General features: G+C 46.2%; 1 protein-coding gene across 2 annotated transcripts in view; it reads right to left on the minus strand.

Annotated features, from left to right (window-relative positions):
• Positions 1-618: 618 nt before the first annotated feature.
• The window catches only part of KCNJ1 (potassium inwardly rectifying channel subfamily J member 1), a 33,760-nt gene continuing 14,225 nt past the window's right edge, over positions 619-20,153 (minus strand). The window contains exons 1-2 of one of the 2 annotated variants that reach the window (XM_060404265.1): positions 19,012-19,159; positions 619-3,302 (exon numbers count right to left, since the gene is read on the minus strand). In XM_060404265.1, coding sequence (XP_060260248.1) covers positions 2,163-3,281 — 1,119 coding nt within the window. In that variant the 5' untranslated portion in view covers positions 3,282-3,302; positions 19,012-19,159 and the 3' untranslated portion in view covers positions 619-2,162. Of the gene's footprint in view, positions 3,303-19,011; positions 19,160-20,153 lie in introns of those variants that run through there. The other variant, XM_060404264.1, reaches the window with a different exon arrangement.

Here is a 20,153-nt window from a genome sequence, read left to right on the forward strand (position 1 = left end):
GCTCTTTTAGCAATCGAGAGGAATGGATCGCCTATGATGACCTTATTGATTGCCTATTCACCACCAGCATCCCCTAGCATCTGCTAAGGAGCAGAACAGACGCTCCAATCTACAAAAACACTGGAGTCATAAACCTTCATAGCAATGGATCAGCAGAGAATTCTAGCTTCCTCGAGCTTGTTATACCTGATTTCCTTTTGCTCTGTCAGCAGATTAAATGGCAACACCAACACGCCTACAGTCACAGAGTGATGGACCAGTAGGGTCCACCATTATAGCCACAGACAAAGCACACAACTCTGAACCCAGCGGATTCCTCACTCGTCTTCGTCAGAAGGACCAGAGACTGTGTATGCATCCGTACAATCTCCACCCCAGGCCTGGGTAAACCTCGTCATCAGTACCTGCAACTGTGTGCCAAGACTCACATGGAGAGTTTTGAGGGGCCACTAGGGAAGGGGGCATGTCTGCACCCAAGGTCATGTCCTGGGGATGCTGAAGACAAGACAACAGGCCACCCCTCATGCCTCCCGGGAGAAAGCCCACCCTGCCCAAGAAGACTGTCACTGGTTGGTCTTTCACACTAATGCACAATGACTGACACTTGGGGAAAGGACGTCACAGCCTCAGAGATTTAATATGTTAATCAACACACTGAAAACATTTTGATTCCTATGCAGTTTTGGGTACTGTCCTCTCCAGAATACATTCAAAATAATGTGGGGGGTGGGGAACTGAACAAGACATTCACAGTTAAATCCCCTCCTTCAGAGCAAAATAAAATACTTCTCTGTCCATGGAATTCTCCGGTATTCTTGCCTGGAGAATTCCATGGACAGAGGAGTCTGGCGGGCTACAGTCCATGGAGTTGCAAAGTGTTGGACCCAGACTGAGTGACTAACACACACATAATATAAGGATATCACAGTGGTCTCTTTGAGGAAGAATGTGGTGTTGGCTCTCAGAGGCAGGAAAACCTAGCATTTTTCTTATGGGGAAGTCACATCCTATTCCCCACCGTTCCATGCTTCTCCTTTAGAAACAGCATTTCAGTTACAAACCCTCAGGCGAAAAACATAAGACATATTTTTTTCTCGGAAGCATTAGCAGTGTTTTCCGTTCTAAATTGCCTTTCCACTGTCAGACTCCTCGTTGCCTTCTTGGAAAATCAGGAAGTACTGTTTTAACAGATTTGAAGCCAGCCCCCTTCTCCCATCAAACACAAATGGGAAGAAATATCAAACCTATTTTCAAACCAAGCATCCTTTCTTACAGGAGAGTGTTCATTGAGATCCTAGAGTGGTGCTTTAGCTTCTGTCTAGAAGTACATGGGCCAAAACGCTGGCTTCACTGCAGGATGTCAGGATGCCTTGGAGCAGGCTGTGTCCCACACTCCTCTCCTCACTGGGTACCTACAGATGTGGGGTCCATGGACTGGGTCTTCCCTGCTCTGGGAAAGCAGCATGACCCAGACTAATACAAAAGCTCCAACAATAAGGGCTGGAGAAGATCAGAGCTTCACAAATGTTCACTGGGCATCCGTCTTTTCTCACTGTCATTGATTGGTTCATCTCCCCCAACTCAGGAGGCAACTTTTCCTTTGATAAGAGCCAATGTTAAAATAAAAGTGATTTCCTTCTTATCAGTAGAATCAAAGTAAGAATATAGTTTCCCCCTGATCCTCAATAAAGTTCATAATTGCTTTAGGGAGACTCTTAAAAAGATCTCATTTGGCCTGTCCATGAGGCTTTCAATGATTCTTGTCTGTGCCAATCAACACTGCATGTTTTCAAATAATCCTATTGGAGAGTTTATGTGAGCTCCTATGGCTCCCATCCTGGAACCCATGCTCATACTCTTTCTTGGGAGATCCCATGGACAGAGGAGCCTGGAGAGCTCTGCACAGAGTTGGACACGACTGAGGAACTGAGCACATGGCTCCCATATTTCAATTTCCTGTAAATCCATCTCACGTTCTCATGCAATTAACTTGTAGAGCTGTGTGTCTTGCAGGATCATGGTTTTGGGGCTCAGGGCATTGTTCAGGGAGACTTTAAAGGCTCTCCTCCTCTGTCATACCCCAAATTGTTGATTGTTTCATAATGTTTCTAGTTAACTAGGTATCTTCAAGATTTCTCTCTACTCCTGTTGAAAACTCAGTGTTACATTTTGGTGTCGTCTGTTTCGTTGACTTCTGACAAGACAAAGTTGGGGTTGTCATAGCCTCTTCTCACCTTGGCTCGAGCGTCTTTCTCATTATAAAGGCACATGGCGCAGTGAGGCGTCTCCACTTCCACAGTCTTGCTAAAGTTATGGAAGTCTACTCGGTATTTCCCTTCCTTGGTCTTGGACACTATGGGAGCAAAACGGTAACCCCAGAGCACCTCTTCTGGGACATAGGATGTCCGGACTTGGCAGGTGGCACTGGTTGCCTCCACCGTGCCATCTAAAAACACCACTAGCTCAAAGTCCTGCTGGGGAAGGGTTTCTGCTGCCATGTGGAAGAAGGGGCTGGTGTGATCAATGACATGGTAAATTGTCAGTGGGGAGATGAAGAATAAATTTTCATTCCCTGCGTCAACGACAAAGTTGATATTGATCTGGTCCAAAATGATGGTCTCTCCTTCGGGAGTGATGGTGGTCCTCAGAAGCTTTCCATATATGTGACTGCCAATGAGGAGGCTCTTCCGAAGATTAGCCACTCGGATCAGGAGACAGAGCTTCCCACCCCGCTTGCTGATCACTGCATTCTTGCTGAAAGTAATGGTCTTGGCACGTTTTTTGGGTCTGGAGATCTTGGCTAAAATAGCACCACACATGAAAGAATTGATGATGACTCCAAGTATAGACTGGAAGATGAGCAGAAAAATGGCAGTGCCACACTGTTCCGTCACACACCGGAATCCGTAGCCAATGGTCACTTGCGTTTCCAGAGAAAACAGAAAAGCTGAGGTCAGGCCATTAATGTGTTCCACACAAGGGGTGTGGTTGGCAGGGGGATGGAACTCAGGGAGGTCTTTGTGGATGTAGGCAACCACGTACCAGAGGAGGCCAAAGAAGAACCAGCTGCCCAAGAAGGCTGTGATGAAGATGGTCATTTTGTATCTCCACTTGAGGTCCAGCACAGTCGTCCATATGTCCACAAAGAATATTAGCCTCGACTGTGCCTCCACGTTGCCAAATTCAATGTTGCACCTTCCATCTTTGGAGACCAGCCTCGCTCTCCGCCGAGTACACCCAAAAAAGCGAGTGAAAAACCATTTCCGAAGATGCTTGAACATTCTTTCTGTCAACACACTGATCTGAAAACACATCAGAAAAAGACAAAACAGAAGAAAATTATGTGTATTGCACTAATGAGCTAAGTGACTCACATGAAGAGCTGTCTATGAAAAGGCCATTCAGTACAATCTGTGTGACTGATCACTTGGGCAACCTGACAACTTTATTCTGGATCCCACAATGTTATTTCCAGTAAAAACTCTCTCCTATAAGACCATATGGCTTAAAGATAAAGAGGAAAGCTAATTACAGGGAGATAGACATGTAGAGTAACCTAAGAGAATATATATCCATGTGTTTTCTGACCTTAGTCACGCCCAACTTTAAAAATGTTTCTTATAACACAGACATACAGAACAGACTTGTGGTTGCCAAGGGGATGGGAGGTGGGGGAAAGATGGAGAGGGAGTTTGGGGTTAGCAGATGCAAACTAGTATATATTGGATGGATAAGCAGCAAGGTCCTACTGTATAGCACAGGGAACTATTCAATGTCTTGGGATAAACCATAATGGCATAGAAAATAAAAAAGAATCCATCTATCTATCTATATCTATATATGTATAACTGAATTACTTTTCTGTTAAATAAATATAAATTAACACAACATTGTAAGTAAACTACTTCAATAAAATAAAATTTTTAAAATGTTTATGATAACAAATTATGACCTGTACTCTGATTTATTTGATAGTATTCTTTAAACTGAGTCTCCTTTTTTCTTTAATAAATTTAGCCTTAAGCCAAGGAAAAATATCTGTGACAGCAGAAACTTGATACACTATTTACATTTTTGGTTCATATATAGCAACAAATAACTATGGGGAAAAGTTTCACAACATATTACCTAAATCACCTTGTAGCTAGAGAAATTATAATCCAGTTCAGTTCTCTCATTTATCTAATGAAGGAATTGAGAAAATTTCAGTGACATATCCAAAGTCAGGTACCCTAGCAAAAACGAACACAGCATTGTAAGTCAAATATAATTCAATCAAAATCAAAAACAGCACCAAAGTCAGGAACCTGACCAGTGGTGGGATGACAACCAGAACATGAGTTTCTCTGCTTCCAGGTCAGAGGAATCTCTACTTCACTTGTGTCTCAGTTATTACTTTGTTTATATTCTAAAGTGAGATTTCTCTGGAACATTTTAACACAAGCTTTGGTCAACTTCCTTATTTTGTGCTCGACATTATTTGAAACAGAGTTCCTCAGCACTGTTTAGTCAAGTCCTATCATAAGATCTGAGACGTTTTCTCCATGGATCGCAAGCCTGGGATGCCAAGATTCCCAAAGGGAATAGTAAGAAGGTCACTGTCAGTGTCTCCCACTTTCTCCCCTGCTCCCAAGCTGACAGACGGAGCACTGTGATTTAATGACTCCTACATAAGGTAGAACCATGTTTTATTTACTCCTCTATCCTAGCTGTTAGCACAGACCGTGGCGGCTTACTATTTATTCAATCAGCATCAATGGAATCATTCCGTGAATGAATTAAGAGCTTCAAAATACTACGTGGGCAAAGGTCTCATTAAAAACACAATTGTAGCTTCCATTTTACAGCACAGCACTGAAGGGATTTCCCCCAAACAGCCAACATGGCTCAATATCCCGGGTCATAACACTAGACGGCCCCCTCCCCTAGGTGTGCCCACCCCACTCCCAAGGTGTGCCTGTTGTGGTCAGCAGTGTATTCGTGGTATTTTTAATCAAATGCAAACACGTTTCTAAAATAGATTTCAAAATCCCCCTTCAAAAATGTGTTTATTCATACAAACTAGGAAGCGAAACCAACTTAGTGATAAAAGTTAAACAAAAGTGATAATCTACCGTGTCTTGCCCATGCCCTTCAACCATGTGAAAACACAAGAAGACCCCAAGTAAAAGTGGTAAAGAGAAAAAAACAAATATATATAAATAAAAGAAAATATTACCAGGAGAGCAGACAGAAGTTCACTCTCTTTTGAGGGCCCTGCTCTCATCCCACCCAATATTCACTGACCTCAAGCCCCCAAAGAGTCCCAAGTGCATGGTCCCAAAAGTAACTCAGCCAGGGAAATGGTCTCTTTCTTCCTCAATCCTTCCCTTTCTCTGCACATATCTCATCTAATTTTGCTTCTATCCACTGGGGACTTTCTCCCTTTCCCTGGTTTGTGGAAGCTCAGACTGTGTCCAAAAGCTCTTCATAGGGTGAAGTGAAGTGAAGAGAAGTCGCTCAGTCGTGTCTGACTCTTTGCGACCCCATGGATGGTAGCCTACCAGGCTACGGGTCCATGGGATTTTCCAGGCAAGAATACTGGAGTGGGCTGCCATTTCCTTCTTCAGGGGATCTTCCCAACCCAGGGATTGAACCTGGATGTCCTGCATTGCAGACAGATGCTTTACCATCTGAGATCTCATCTAAAACAATAACTTCTTTTAAAGTCAACATTCATCAGTCAAATCCACAGCCTCTTTGTCATGCATTATAATTCCAGTGGTAGCTCCTAACACACCAATCTCTAGGTTTTTGTGCCTGACCATTCTTGTCCTCCCGGTCCACCTAAATTCATTTTAATTTTGATGAGAGTATTTCTGTAGAGTGAGTGAATCCCCCTTGATTACTCTCTCAGATAAGTTGGGGTTTCCATGCTTGCCCTCCTAAGAAAATATTATCTGCCTGGCCATGCAAAGAGCCAGACAAAAAGCGACCAGCTTAAAAAGCTTTCCCCACATGGCCGGCACTTACCAACATCATCTTAAACATATTCCGTCCCGAAACGTCCACGGCAGAAAATAGCAAGGAAAAAGTTTTGGGAGTTGGTCTCCATAAGCAGGCTGATTTCTTCTAAACCCAGCTTAATTTATTGTACGCTTTGGCCAGTGAACTGATGATACTTTATTTTAGCCTTAAAACGTTAATTTGATAGTGGAGTTGTGTGATTTAAACTAAGGCAATTGGTTGTTCTCAGGCCAAGCCCCAAGCTGGGTATGTGTTTTTTTTCCAGACATCACATGGCTTGAATACCGTCATGCTAAGACATGACAAGCTGCCAGCTAAGGTCCTTGAGCAGCAGGCATGGATTCTGTTCCAGCATTTCCCTCTTCTCCTTTGCCACCCTCTGTAGCCCTCTTGCTCTTTCTCCTAGCTTGTGCCTGATGCCTTTCACCAGAAACAATCAGTTATTGTCAATCTCCCAGCCTATCTCAGAAACACACTGGGATACTGAGATTTCCAAGTGTTCACAAACATACAGGCGGATAATATAGACAAAGATAAGTACAGATTTGTAAGACAAAAATAAGATCACACCAGGAAGCAACAAGATACCCCATTAATCTCTCTACACAATGTTCACTGTTATGTAAGAAACTGAGATTTACAAGCAGCCTTTATTGTTGAATTGATCTTATAAAATCTGGCATTTACCGAAAGTAGTTTGTATATGCACTGAGTTAGTCAATGCTGTTGATTTATGTATTCAAACAGTAAGAGGAATTATACCTAGAGAATGTGAGAATACAGGATAAATTCTTCCTCTGACCAACCCCATCTTTCTCATGGCAGACTCATTATACACAGCCCACATCCTCCTTTGCGTAGACAATGACATTTAATCCCACCCTAGACAGAAACCAATATGTGTTTTTTAAACTACTGAGTTTTTAGAGATTGGCCCCAGATTATGTCACATGCACAGTTTCTAGGTTACTTTCTAATAAATCAGTAAATCTTAATAGCAAGCATAGGGCTGTCCATTAGCTAATGTTTACCAAGGTCTTCTTAATGGCCTGGCAAAGCAAGTGGATTATATTATTGCCATTTTTTTTTCTTCAGGGCTCCAGCATTCTTTTTTGGTCAACAGTGCATTCTTAAAAAACAGACTTTGTGTGAACTTTCCAAACATTGAGTGTATGCTCATTGTGTAGGATTTCAAAAACAAATAGAAATCTGTTCTTGTTCTCAAGGAGCTCACAATCGAAGGGGGAAGTAAGCTCAGTAAATGAGCAATTACAAGGTCATGTGGTTTGTATAATACCAGAGGGCTCATCTCTGCTTGAAGGGCTCTACTAGATGGGCATCCATGCCCTGCGAAAATACCTCAACCAACAGAAAACTCACTTTTGTGTCCATTAATTGGTTTATCTGACCAAAGCCCCTCTAGTCAAAGCTATGGTTTTTCTAGTAGACATGTACAGCTGTGAGCTGGACCATAAAGAAGACTGAGCGTTGAAGAACTGATGCTTTTGAACTGTGGTGCTGGAGGAGACTCTTGAGAGTCTTGGACTGCAAGGAGACCAAACCAGTGAATCCTAAAAGAATCAACCCTGAATATTAATTGGGAGAACTGATGCTGAAACTGAAGCTCCAATACTTGGGCCACCTGATGGGAAGAGCTGTCTCATTGGAAAATACCCTGATGCTGGGAAAGATTGAAGGCAGGAGGAGAAAGGGGTGACAGAGAATGAGTTGGTTGGATGGCATCACTGATTCGATGGACATGAGTTTGAGCAAACTCCGGGAGACAGTGAAGGCCACGGAAGCCTGGCATAATGCAGTCCATGGGGTCGCAAACAGTCGGATGCGACTGAGCAACTGGACAACAACGAAGCAGCAGGGATGTGTGGATTCTAACATGTGTCCCAGACAATCCTTTACCAAATAGGTACAGTCCCTGTCATCCGGAAGAAGCTTCTAGTCGAGGTGGGAGATACAAATGAGCTGATAAACCATCAAAAACAGTATGATACCTGCCAGGGTAGCAGATGTTCTGGGAGCATCTTATTTGAAGGGCAGAAAAGTGCCATGGAGACCCAAAGCCTGGACAAGGCATTACAGTCACACATAGTAGGAACTCTATATTCATTGGATGGTACTCAGTCAGCTAGACAATGCATGCAAAAGTGATGAACGTGCCATCACTCACATGGTTCCCCTTCCAACCATACTTTGGAAGAGACATTTCTGTGCGCTGTAACTGCAGTTGTGTTTGTGACCAGGGCAGGGGCACAGAGGAACTGAAAGAATTGCTGGGTACATAGGTGACAGAGCGCTGGGGGAGACACCTGGCTGGCCAACAGCAAGGGCCAGTGCACTCAGCGCCTGTGTGCCTTGCGAGATATTCTCGTCTAGACCCAGAGGAGAAACTGATACCAAGAACTCTGATCTAGTTCTGCCTCAAGGACCACTCATGATATTTCTAAATAAGTGTCATTCTCTTCTGGGGAACAACCCTGCAAGTTCTTGAAAATAAACACTTTTTCCTCCTGCATCTCCTTTTCTCCATAGAAACGCAGGCTTCATTTGCATACAACACCCCTGGTCACCAAACCCCTCTGCCTTCTAAGTGAGGTGCCTGCATTCTGGGCTCCTGGATGACAATTAAAGAGCCAGGACCCAGGCTGTTCTTTTGCAGGCAACCCCCTAAGGAGAAGCCATCGGGAGCTGGGGGTTTCCCCATGGTTGATATAATGCTGCTTTTGTCTCACTCCAGCAGGCTCAGCAGCCACTGTACCCGAGAGAAGATGGCAAAATAGACATCGCTTCTATTATTTCTTCTTTAGAATTACAAAGGCTATTGCTACTCTCTGTAGATGAAAAGACAGCTACCGTTGCCCGCCTTTTGGTCCAACCACTCACAGCTCACACACAGCCTGAGTTCCCTCAGGACATTCCTGAGAGTCAAGATTATCTATTAGAGGTAGAAAATAGAAGCTATGGAGCCAGAGAACAGAAGTCCAGTGACTTTCTGTAGACCCTTTGCAGTGTTGCTGGAGAAGAAATTCAAGCTCCCATGAAAACTGACAGCTTGAATTCAGCCGGGCTTCGCTGGTGGCTCAGACAGTAAAGAATCTGCCTGCAATGTGGGAGACCTGGGTTCGATTCCTGAGTTGGGAAGATCTCCTGGAGAATGGAACAGCTACCCACTCCAGTATTCTTGCTGGGAAAATTCCATGGACAGAGGAGCCTGGCGGGCTACAGTCCCTGGGGTCACAAGGAGTAGGACACGACTGAGCGACTTTCATTCTCACTGGATTCAGCCTGCCGGTCAACCACGTGAACCAACATTTCCTGAGGACCTGTGGGTAGCAGGGCATGGAAAGGGATTATGGGTCGAGGTCTCTGCCTTCTTAACGAAATCAAACAAACTCTCCACTGATTGAACTCACTACTTGCCAGGTGCTACACTAGGAAGCAAAAGAGGCAACAGTTCCTACTGTGAAGTTGCTCAGGGATACAGAGTAACTTAGTCATTATCCAATCATTGCAGGGCAGCATCTTTGCTGCCCTGAAGGGGTTGAGGACACCAGAGAGCAGATAAAAGAGGCTGAAGGTCAAGTTTATGCTCTTCAGCACAAAATGCATCTGACTGGTACTGCAGAGAACTTCCTGTTTTCTATGAAAACGGCCTCAAGCTGTTGGAGGATGGCCACCCAGCTAAATTTGCAAAGCTTCAGTGCCTAAGGAGCATCTAGCCAGTCAGCTCCCAGGATGCTGACATCTAGAACTATTGTTGACAGAAGGCATCGTTGCTTTTCTGTTCAGTATTCCCAGAGAAGTCACCTCAGATGTCTTTAGCTCTACCAGGCTGCTCACTTGGGCTCAGCCTGAGTTCTTCTTACATAGGACTTACCAAGGCCATTGGAAATGATTTTTCTGGCCTCATAGGCATGTGAAAGGTCATGAGCCTCAGGACTCTTCCAGGCCTGATTTGGGGCTGCACTTCACCTTTCCCGTGTGAGGAATACACACCCTCTTCCCTGTGAAGCCACAAGTCTGTTTGCTCAAACTCATGTACATTGGGTTGGTGATGCCATCCAACCATCTCATTCTCTGTGTTCAGAATGGGAAAGCGGCACAGACTTTCCGGGGCACCTGGTTCCCTCCAGAGAAGAGAGGTTGGGAACAAAAGCCAGGGAATCACAGGGTCTGGGAGTGTTGGTGCTCTCTTAAGGCCCTCCACCTTCTGCAGGCATCTCTGGGGCCTACCGGTCCAACATCATCCCCTGAATAACTGCAGAGATCTGCCACGCTAGGGATCAAGAGTGGGTGGAAGCCCTGGTAGGATGTTCATGGCACAGGGAAGAACCAAAGGCAGCAGGAGAGAGGAGGAAATCCATCTTGGGAAAGTGCAAACACGGACTTGAACCCCAGTTCTGTCACTTGATGGCCAGGCAACCTAAGCAAGCCACTTAGGCTGAGTCTCAACTTCCTCGCCTGTGAAATGGCTGTAAAATATTCTCAAAGGCTGTCGTTATTGGTTTTTTTTTTTTTTTTTTGGTCATATGTTTTAAATGCAATCCCATATGTAAAGTTCCTAGAACACAGCAATTACGCAATAAATAGTAGTGATCATCATTACTGGTTCTGAAATTTAAACATGCACAGCAGCTTAATTAGGCGTCACCAACCCAGGCTACTTAGGCTCTGCTCTGTAGAGTCAAATGGGCGGTGCTGGGGGAGATGACAGCCAGGTGGGGGCAAGGCTCCTGGGAGAGAGAGCAACAAAGGTTCTGACAGCATGTCAATGTCTGTGAAGTGTCCTGACTTCAGAGCCTGTCCTGCCCCGCGGGACAGAAGCCCTATAGAAAACCTAACATTCCTATAAAGGATTCGTCCATCATCAGGGCAGAAGACTTATCCTGAAGAGGTGAGAACACAATTGTTGTCATTGTTGTTCAGCTGTTTAAGTTGTATCTCTTGGTGGCCCCATGGACTGTAGCCCACCAGGCTCCTCTGTCCATGGGATTTCCCAGTCTGGAATACTGGAGTGGGTTGCCATTTCCTCCTCCAGGGCATCTTCCCGACCAAGGGATCAAACTCTAGTCTTCAGCATTGACAGGTTGATTTTTTTTTTTTTAACCGCTGTGTCATCTGGGAAGCCTTGGGAACAGGAGAGGGAGAGAATTTTCCTTGGCAGGGTTGAAGAGAGGCGTGCAACCACGGGTGATGCTCTGCTTCTCTTACCACAGACACGGACTAGGATTCGATCATATCACTGACAATCTACAGATGCAGGCAAAGAGGAGAAAGCAGCCCCTGACAGATGGGAGCCAGCCTGGCAGTACATCTCGGCCTGGTTGTTGCTGAGGGCTGTCCTGGGGCTCACAGCTGGGTCTTGTGTTCTCCTGTTGAACACAGCTTCACAAGACATCAACATCAGAATCATGTCTGCACACACAGAAATGGGAACATGGTCCAAACCACAAAAACGACCAAATGTCCCCCCCCGCCCCAGTCCTGGCACTGAGTGATCACTGCTTCTTCACCAATAACAGCGTTAGCCTTGCACCAACTCTTCTCTCCTTCTTGATAATGAGACTTATTGACATAATCACGGAATTACCCCTATATCTTAACATCGAATCCTGAGCAGAGTATTGCTCCGTTTACTCTCCCAAATCACCTAGATTAAGCCCAAACTCTATTTATGTGCTTTCTAAAACTCTTTCAAGCAGAGCTCCTCACCATTCCTCGAGGTGCATGTTCTCACTAGCTGCAACAAGCCAACCTTTTCAACTACTGCAGTGTGCCTGGTGATCTCTGGCTGGAAGACACTGATGCCCCAAAAAGCAGAAGAGCACAAGAAGAGAAGGTCACAAAGCCACTTTTACAACAATTAGTGATTTCCATTCTACTGCTTCCAGAAGTCACACTCACATATGTACACAGTGCATGCTTTTGTATCAGGATGTGAACATGAAGGACCAAATTTAAATATAAAAGGTCCTTAAGGGACTTCCCTGGTGGGACAGTAGTTAAGACTCTGCACTTCCACAGCAAGGAGCACAGGTTCAATCTCCGGTCAGGGAACTAAGAGCTCCTATGCCTTATGGCTCAGCCAAAAAAAAAAAAAGTTATTAAAAGGAGTTAAAATGTTCAAGTTCAGGCTTTGAATTCTATCTAGCTAACTAGTTTACAAGGGCTGCTGGTCATCCTAAGATTATTCTGCTCTTCCAACAAAGACCTGCATCACTTCCTGGCACCTGGGTGGGCACCCAGCAGGAGGTGTCAGGAAATGTGACATATCCCAGCCATCCTGGGAGTCTGCTGGGCTCACCCCAAGCCAGGTGTCTCTCCCATCTTCGGTGAGAACTTGCCTTTGCTGTGGAGTCAGAAACCTGCACTTTGGGAGCTGACACTAATTTTATGCGCAATTCCAATTTTGTTTTCTTGCTGTCCTTCAAAAACATTTTTTTTCAAGTGTTTTGGAAACGCTAGCATGTCTCAGCTCTGCAAAAAAAGACCCAAAGAGGCTCGCTTCATCTCTGCCTGGCTCAGAGTTTTGAAGGGAAAGCACACACCCCTGGGGGCTGTGGGGAGTTTTGACTGCAGAGTGAGAGAGCCCCAGAGGAACTCATGGAACTCACAGTCACAGAGTTGGGTCTTCTTGCCTTTTATGCTAAAGATTTTCTAAGTAGTCTATCTTAGTCTATCTTCTCAACTTCAGGGAGTTCTGCACTTTACCCAGAAAAGGCATTGCTTTGCTGGGTGTGTGTGGATTGAGTCAGAGTTAAGAGGATAAACTGAGGGGGAAGTGAGGATGCACAGCTCAACATGAATGAAGAGAAGAAGCCCAGAGCTGAGAACAGCCTCTGCAGAGTGCACAATGGCCATTCAGAACTGGGTGGAGGAGCTCCTATGGGCATCCCGTGCGAACAGCGCCCTCTAGAGCACAGTGAAAACGGTGCCCTGAAGCAAGACCTCTGGGGGCAGGAAGCCCACAGTGCAGCCTGAATAGTCCATCGGCTTGTTCACAGAGAAGCCCGTGTGGATGTGAAGCCACTTGACTCTGTCTGAAGAAGTGCAGAAGGTGATTTTAAAGCTTCGTGTGTGAGTGGAATTTGCAGTGACCCAAGAGTCACTGGCTTTGGGATTCCAATTGGAATCCACCAAGTTGCCTTTGCCGGGTTCCAGACTGGGGGTGAAAGCACAGTTGGGAAGATACCTAGTAACACACAAGGAGATCCAACCAGTCCATCCCAAAGGAGATCAGCCCTGGGTGTTCATTGGAAGGACTGATGCTGAAGCTGAAACTCCAATACAATGACCACCTGATGCGAAGAGCTGACTCATTGGAAAAGACCCTGATGCTGGGAGAGATTGAGGGCAGGAGGAGAAGGGGACAACAGAGGATGAGATGGCTGGATGGCATCACCGACTCAATGGACATGAGTAAGGGTGAACTCCGGGAGCTGGTAATGGACAGGGAGGCCTGGCGTGCTGCTCTTCATGGGGTCGCAAACAGTCAGACACAACTGAGCGACTGAACTGAACTGAACTGAACACACAAGAAGCATGGTCATCGTCTAGAGGGAGGAGGGGTCCCTAGAAAATCCCAGGTGAAATTCCCTTCAGTCTGTCCCACAACCACAGGGGACAAATGGGGTGAAAAGGTCAGTTCTCAGACCTCCTTCATGCTCTCAGGCCACACCTCCTGAGAGTCACTGTCCCAGATGTTGGATTCTAGTGTCTGGGGAACTTACCGCTGAACATTAAGTTAACACAAGGATCCAAAGATTTCAGAATTCAGAGGATCCAGAGATTTCTGGTCTCATAGCCTTTTATTCTAATTACTATTCAAAAGAAACTCATTACAATGAAAATATCATTATACAAGTCTAGGTATATAATCTCATGAGTGTGTGCCTGCTCAGTCACGTCCAGCTCTTTGCGACGCTATGATCTGTAGCCCACCAGGCTCCTCTGACCATGGGATTCTCCAGGCAAGAATACTAGAGTGAGTTGTCATTTCCTTCTCCAGGGGACCTTCCTGACCCTGGGATCAAACCAGAGCCTCCCGCACTGCAGGTGGATCCTTTACCACCTGGGAAACCAATATAATCTTATGCTGAAACCAAAATCAATAGATGGTGTTCTCAGAAGATAGTATGTGAGGGACTTCCCTGGTGGTCCAGTGGTTAAGATTGTGCCTCCACTGCAGAGGGCAGCACAGATTCAATCCCTGGTCAGGGAAGTAAGATCCCGCATGTCCCAAAATGTTTTGAGCAGTCAAAACCAAAGGCAGTATGTGAACAGAAATTGCTTCATATAGTAAGTCATGTAACATATGATCTATGCACTAGGATACTATAGATAAGTGTTTGTGTTTTTTTTGAATTAAAAAAAAATTTTTATTGCACCATAGTTGATTTACAGCATTGTGCTAGTTTCAGGATTACAGCAAAATGAATCAGCTATAAGTATACATACATCCACGCTTTTTAGATTCTTTTCCCATGTAGGCCATTACAGAGAATATTAGACATTTAAAGGACTCTTTTACTGAATTATTATATATTATATTCATATGATTATATATGTATTTTTGTTTTTATAATAATTTTATTATCCATGTGTATATGTTAGTTGCTCAGTTGTGTCTGACTCTGTGATCCCATGGACTGTAGCCCACCAGGCTCCTCTGTCTATAATTATATACATCATTACATATTTTATATATATCATATAATATATTATATATTAATATATAATATACTAGTCAGACACTGAGCGACTTCACTTTCACTTTTCACTTTCATGCATTGGAGAAGGAAATTGCAACCCACTCCAGTGTTCTTGCCTGGAGAATCCCAGGGACGGGGGAGCCTGGTGGGCTGCCGTCTACGGGGTCACACAGAGTTGGACAGGACTGAAGCGATTTAGCAGCAGCATATGTTATATTACATAATAGTTTATAAAGAAAAGAATCATTTTTGCAAAGGAAAACATCATCCTCTCACTTATGTGATTTGTACAAGTCCGTGTGTTGTGGGGGTGTGTAGTTTGTTTTGTCTGAAAACTAGACACATCTGTGATAAAATGATTTTTAAGTCACCTCTCTCAGGTACCCACCTCAAATGGCACTGGCATTTAATAAAATAATTTTAATGTTTACCAAGAGTTCTATTTATTATGTGTTCAGAGGCCCTGTTATTAGTCTGATCCTTCTAGTTCTCTATGGTTTGGGTTGGTATCACATCCATTCCATCTTTCCAGCCCAGAAAGGAATGAATTCTATGTGGACTAGAGGCCTTGAACGTGCGTTACTGAGTGTCTGCATCAAGAAAGAACACTTTGTTTTTGCGAAAACACATAGAACCCCAAACCTCAATGCCTTATAAAATAGTGGAGTAATTCAACTGATGCCTTGAGCTTGGCCCTGGGGGACTAGTAGTCATGAAGCGGTACCACAGGTGAAGGGTTTCCTGTGGGTCCAGCCCCGCACCAAGAAACATGGAAAGAGAAGGCACAGAACTGAGTTTGGAGGGGGCATCTGGATGTCTTCCAGTCCCATATTCTAGCTCATGTTTGCTGTCACAGCCCTGAGGAGAGGCCATTTGGACAGGATGTAAGAGGTGGGTGTGTGGGGTTTGAATCTGGAGTTGGTCAATCATTCTGTGCCCCTAACACTGGGTACCACCCAACGGCTCAGTGTGTCAATTTCCTCTTCTGAAAAAGGGGACTATCCATGTCTATTACAGATGAATAGAAAGAGCTCAGATGGCCCTTGTACTTGGAAAGTGATCCAGCCACTAATACCTTCAAGAATGCAATCTCCAGCTCTGACTTCTCTCTCAAGTTACAGCCAGATGTTGAATGAGAGACCCAACACGTCATCATCTGTGATGCCTTGAATCCTGGGCTTCTCTGCCCCAGCATCCATGCTGCAGTAGCGTTGCTGTTCCCAGAAAGGTGCTGAGGAGGGCAAGGCTCTACCATAGGAAGCCGTGGTGGCTCCACCCAGGGGAGCTTGGAGGGTCAATGATTACCAGCATGGGCTTGGGTTCCGCCGAGCACAGGAGTTGCATTAATGTGGCGGCACGCCTGCACACCAGCCAGCCTCCCACGTCCAAGAACTTTCTGGGAAAGCCCTGGAGGCAAAGGGAAGCAGAGCCAGCAGCCAGGTGCTCTCTGCCCTAGAACCGCCCTTGGGCCCTCGCTGAATTCCTCTCTTTGGGGCTCTTCTTGTCATGGGCAGGGCCCACCGAGGAGACCCTCTCAGAATGGGGATGAGGCTACAGAGACCTCCCACCTGCCTCCTCACAGACTGGCGGGCGACTCTGGCAGCTGTCTTGAGCTGCTCTTGACTAGAGTCTGCCACCGAAACAAGAAGGTGAGTGGGAGAAGGAGGAGAGCATCTCCCAGACTCAGAGCCGGGCCAGGGCAGGCAGACCTGAGACCTGCCCCGCAGAAGGTCAGGAGCCCACGCAGCCCTGCTGACGCATGTCCCCTCAGGCCTCTCCTGTTTTTTCCCTCAGTGGTGTGTATAATGTCCTGCAAAAGGTGAAGTGAAATTCTACCTTACTTCCTCTTATTTGCCCTTCTAGCATAATCAAACCCAATCACAAGAAGCTTTTCCATCTCAGAAATGGTACTTAACCACTCTGAGCTGCAACTTTTCCTAATAAATCGGTGATTATAACACCTATTTGTTGCCCGGGGGATTCACTGGAAAATACACACATCCGCACAAAAACCGCTCCACCAATGTTGGTAGGACATTATTCGTCTCAGCCAGAAAGTTAAACACAAATGTCCATCTACTGCTGAATCAATAAATAAATGAGGTTTGTCCATACAATGAAATATTGAAAAGTGAAAGTGAGTCACTCAGTCATATCTTTGTGACCCTATGGACTGTAGCCTGCCTGGTTCCGCTGTCCATGGAATTTTCCTGGCCAGAATACTGGAAGAGGTAGCCGTTCCCTTCTCCAGGGGATCTTCCCAACCCAGGGATCAAACCCAGGTCTCCCACATTACGGATAGGACTTTTACCATCTGAGCCATCAGGGAAGCCCCCAGTGAAATACTATTCAACCATAAAAAGAGAATGAATTACTGATACATATTACAATGTGGAAAAACCTTGAAAGCATTGTGTTAAGTGAAAGAAGTCAGATATAATATTATTCCCTTTGTACAAATGTCTAAAATAGACAAATCTAGACACAGAGATAGTTAGATTGGTAGCTCTCAGTAGGGGTGGGGAAGGGAAGTGGAGAGTGACTGCTAATGGGTACCTTGTTCCTTTTTGAGGTGATGAAAAAGTTCTAATATTGTTGGTGGTGATGGTTGCCCAACTTTGTGACTATACCAGAAACCCTTTAGATGGATGGATTGCATGTATGGGAATTATACGGTATTGCTTCCAAGGTGGTAAAGAACCTGCCTGCCAATACAGGAGATGTAAGAGACATGTGTTTGATCCCTTGGTCAGGAAGATCTCCTAGAGGAGGGCATGGCTACCCACTCCAGTATTCTTGCCTGGAGAATCCCCTGGACAGAGGAGCCTGGTGGGCTACAGTCCGTAGGGTTGCAAAGAGTCAGACACAGCGGAAGCGACTGAGCATGCATGCCTTCATATCGTATTGTATTATATCGTAACATATCCTATCACATCCTATTGTATTATTTCAATAGAATTTGTACAGGGAAAATCCACATCAAGGACCTCTTGCTTGGCGGGGACTCAGGAAACTGTCCACCATCCACGTCCCGTCTCTCCATTTCTTAATCCCATTCCTCCCTCCTCAAGCGCCAGACAGAAGCACCCCCTGGGCCTTTATGGGGTCCTCAGCTGAACTTGGCCCCTTCCTCCTACAGCACGTGGCCATGGTGATTCTGGAGGTACCACATCCAAAATATTTCCTTGGTCACAAGAGCCTGGAGGTACAGAAAGATGCTTCTGCTGATCCTCCCCCTCAACACAGGCTCTGGCGGCAAAAGGGGGGACCGCGCCTCTCCCAGCACATGCGGGACAAATCCTCGGCCCTGCCACCCCGGCCAGTGGTGGTCAGTGGAGCAGCCGAGGCACAGTGAGATACCGCCCCGCCGTCCACCCTGACCTGGGCTCCCCGCATTGTGCCCCTGACCTGGCAGTTCAGTCTGAAGCCTGTCAGCTCTGTCCACTCTCCCACACAGCTCTCAGGGCTGGAAGTCCAGCCAAAGACTTGGCTTGGGAGCCGGGTCTGCTGTCCTCGAAGCATGGAAGGCGCACGGACTCACGCTGTCTGATGGGATGCACGGGACCTTGAGCTTCTCAGGCTGCACGGAGGCCCACTGTGCAGGCCACGCCCACCCCCACTCCCTGACCCTCTCTCTCACACTCACAGGAACTCAGCTCCATTCCCTCCTGCCCTCCCCTGCACGTGGTAAATTTTTAATCTTCATTGTTTTCTGGAATATTTTTCCTTGCCCATGGTCCTTGCTCTGTTCTTGGAGTCAGTAACCTGAGCTATAAAATTCTTACTTAGACTAACCTCTCTGGAGATGTGGCGACCTCACAGATTAGCCAGAAGCCCACAGGACCATATAGACCCCTCCTGGCCCCACATTCCCATAGTATTCCTTCCCTTGGGCCTGCACACACATGGAGGAGGGTGGAGAAGGGGGGCTGAAGCATGGGTGGGGTTCTTGGCTGTTTCCTCGGTGATAGCTATGGGGAGAGCTGCGTGGAGTCCTAATTCAGGGGGCCTCTCAAGGAAGAGACAGAAAACTGCCTACTGTGGACACTCTGGAGGTTGGCCTGGCCCCTTTCTCAGGCCCCAGGTGGGATTTCCCTATATGCTTCTGGAACACGGGCCATTTCTCTCTCTACAGATTGCAATGACCTCTTTGATGATGCACCATCAGGACCAAGCCTGGACCATGATAAATAAATGATATATTGAGGGGAAAGAAACTAAAGTACAGCCCCCGTCCTGTGATGAATGCTAATTTCTAACCAAAAAGAGGCCAGTCTACCTGGAGAGCACACGCAGGTGTCCCCGACTCTCTGAGCTTGAAACACCGGATCTGGAGTCAGACTTGAATTCCAGCTCTGCGTTGCCCGGATGCCCGTCTGAGCCAACTGCCTGTGTTTTACAGGGCAAATTTCCCAAGGTAATCGATTAAACCTGGAGAAAAATAGAACAGAAAGTCACCAAGAAAAGTTTAGGAGTCATACAGACCCTGGAGCTTACTGTGAGCTGTTTGTTTCTTTCTTCCTTCCTCTTTCTTTTTTTTTCCATCTTGCTGCTCTGCCCAGCCCTAAGTTGCAGAGCCAAAACCTCTGTTTTCTGGTTTACTTTTCCTGCCCATGACACTGCCAAGCTTTTCATCGATGGATTTTCATCGATGGATTTTCACAACACCATTTTAGTTCCGGTCAGGTCCCCCGCACTGGGGTTCCCTTGCACTGCTGCCGGGATCAGCCAGAAGGACTGCCACTAGGAATTGCCAAGAGATGGACCAGGGGCTTAGCACTGACTAGAATGCCAGCTCCCCGGCACCTGGCGGGCTGTGGGTCTGTGGGGTCTTGGGGCCCAAGCCATGGGTGCTGAGACTAGAGTATCACTGCAGACAGCGGGTGGGGTTGGCAAAGCAAAGATGGGGATGAACAGGTGTCCCTGTGGTAGTGAAGGTCAGGCTGTACGGTGATATGGACTTGATTTAAAGCCTACTCCTTCCACTTGTGAACAGGATAAACGGCTTTGCTTCTCTGAACCAGAGTGTTCTCCATGAACATGGAGTTAAGAACGCCTGTTTCTCAGGCTGAGATGGAACCCAGGGTAAGAGCACCCCATAGCGGATCCAGAACGTGGAAACCTCAATGAGATCAGCTTCCTTCCGTGCCTGGCAGAGATGAGGAGCCTCCTCGAAGAGACGGCCAGAGGTTGACTTGGCATTTGGGGAATAATTGGAACTCCCAGGTCTGAATTTGAGCAGGTGGCCGGCTCTCCTGCCAGACCCAAGGACAGACTCGGAAGGGCCCCTTGAGCTGCAGAGGAAATGCAGAGGCGGGAGTGTGTGCCGCCTGGGGGAGATGCCAGCCGTGGGAAATGTTCTTCTGCCTCTGCTAGCCCTGTCTTCCCTGGCTCTTCAAGAAGGCTCTCCCCTCAGAATAT

The sequence above is a fragment of the Ovis aries genome, chromosome 21, assembly GCF_016772045.2.
Source record: "Ovis aries strain OAR_USU_Benz2616 breed Rambouillet chromosome 21, ARS-UI_Ramb_v3.0, whole genome shotgun sequence".
NCBI lineage: Eukaryota > Metazoa > Chordata > Mammalia > Artiodactyla > Bovidae > Ovis > Ovis aries.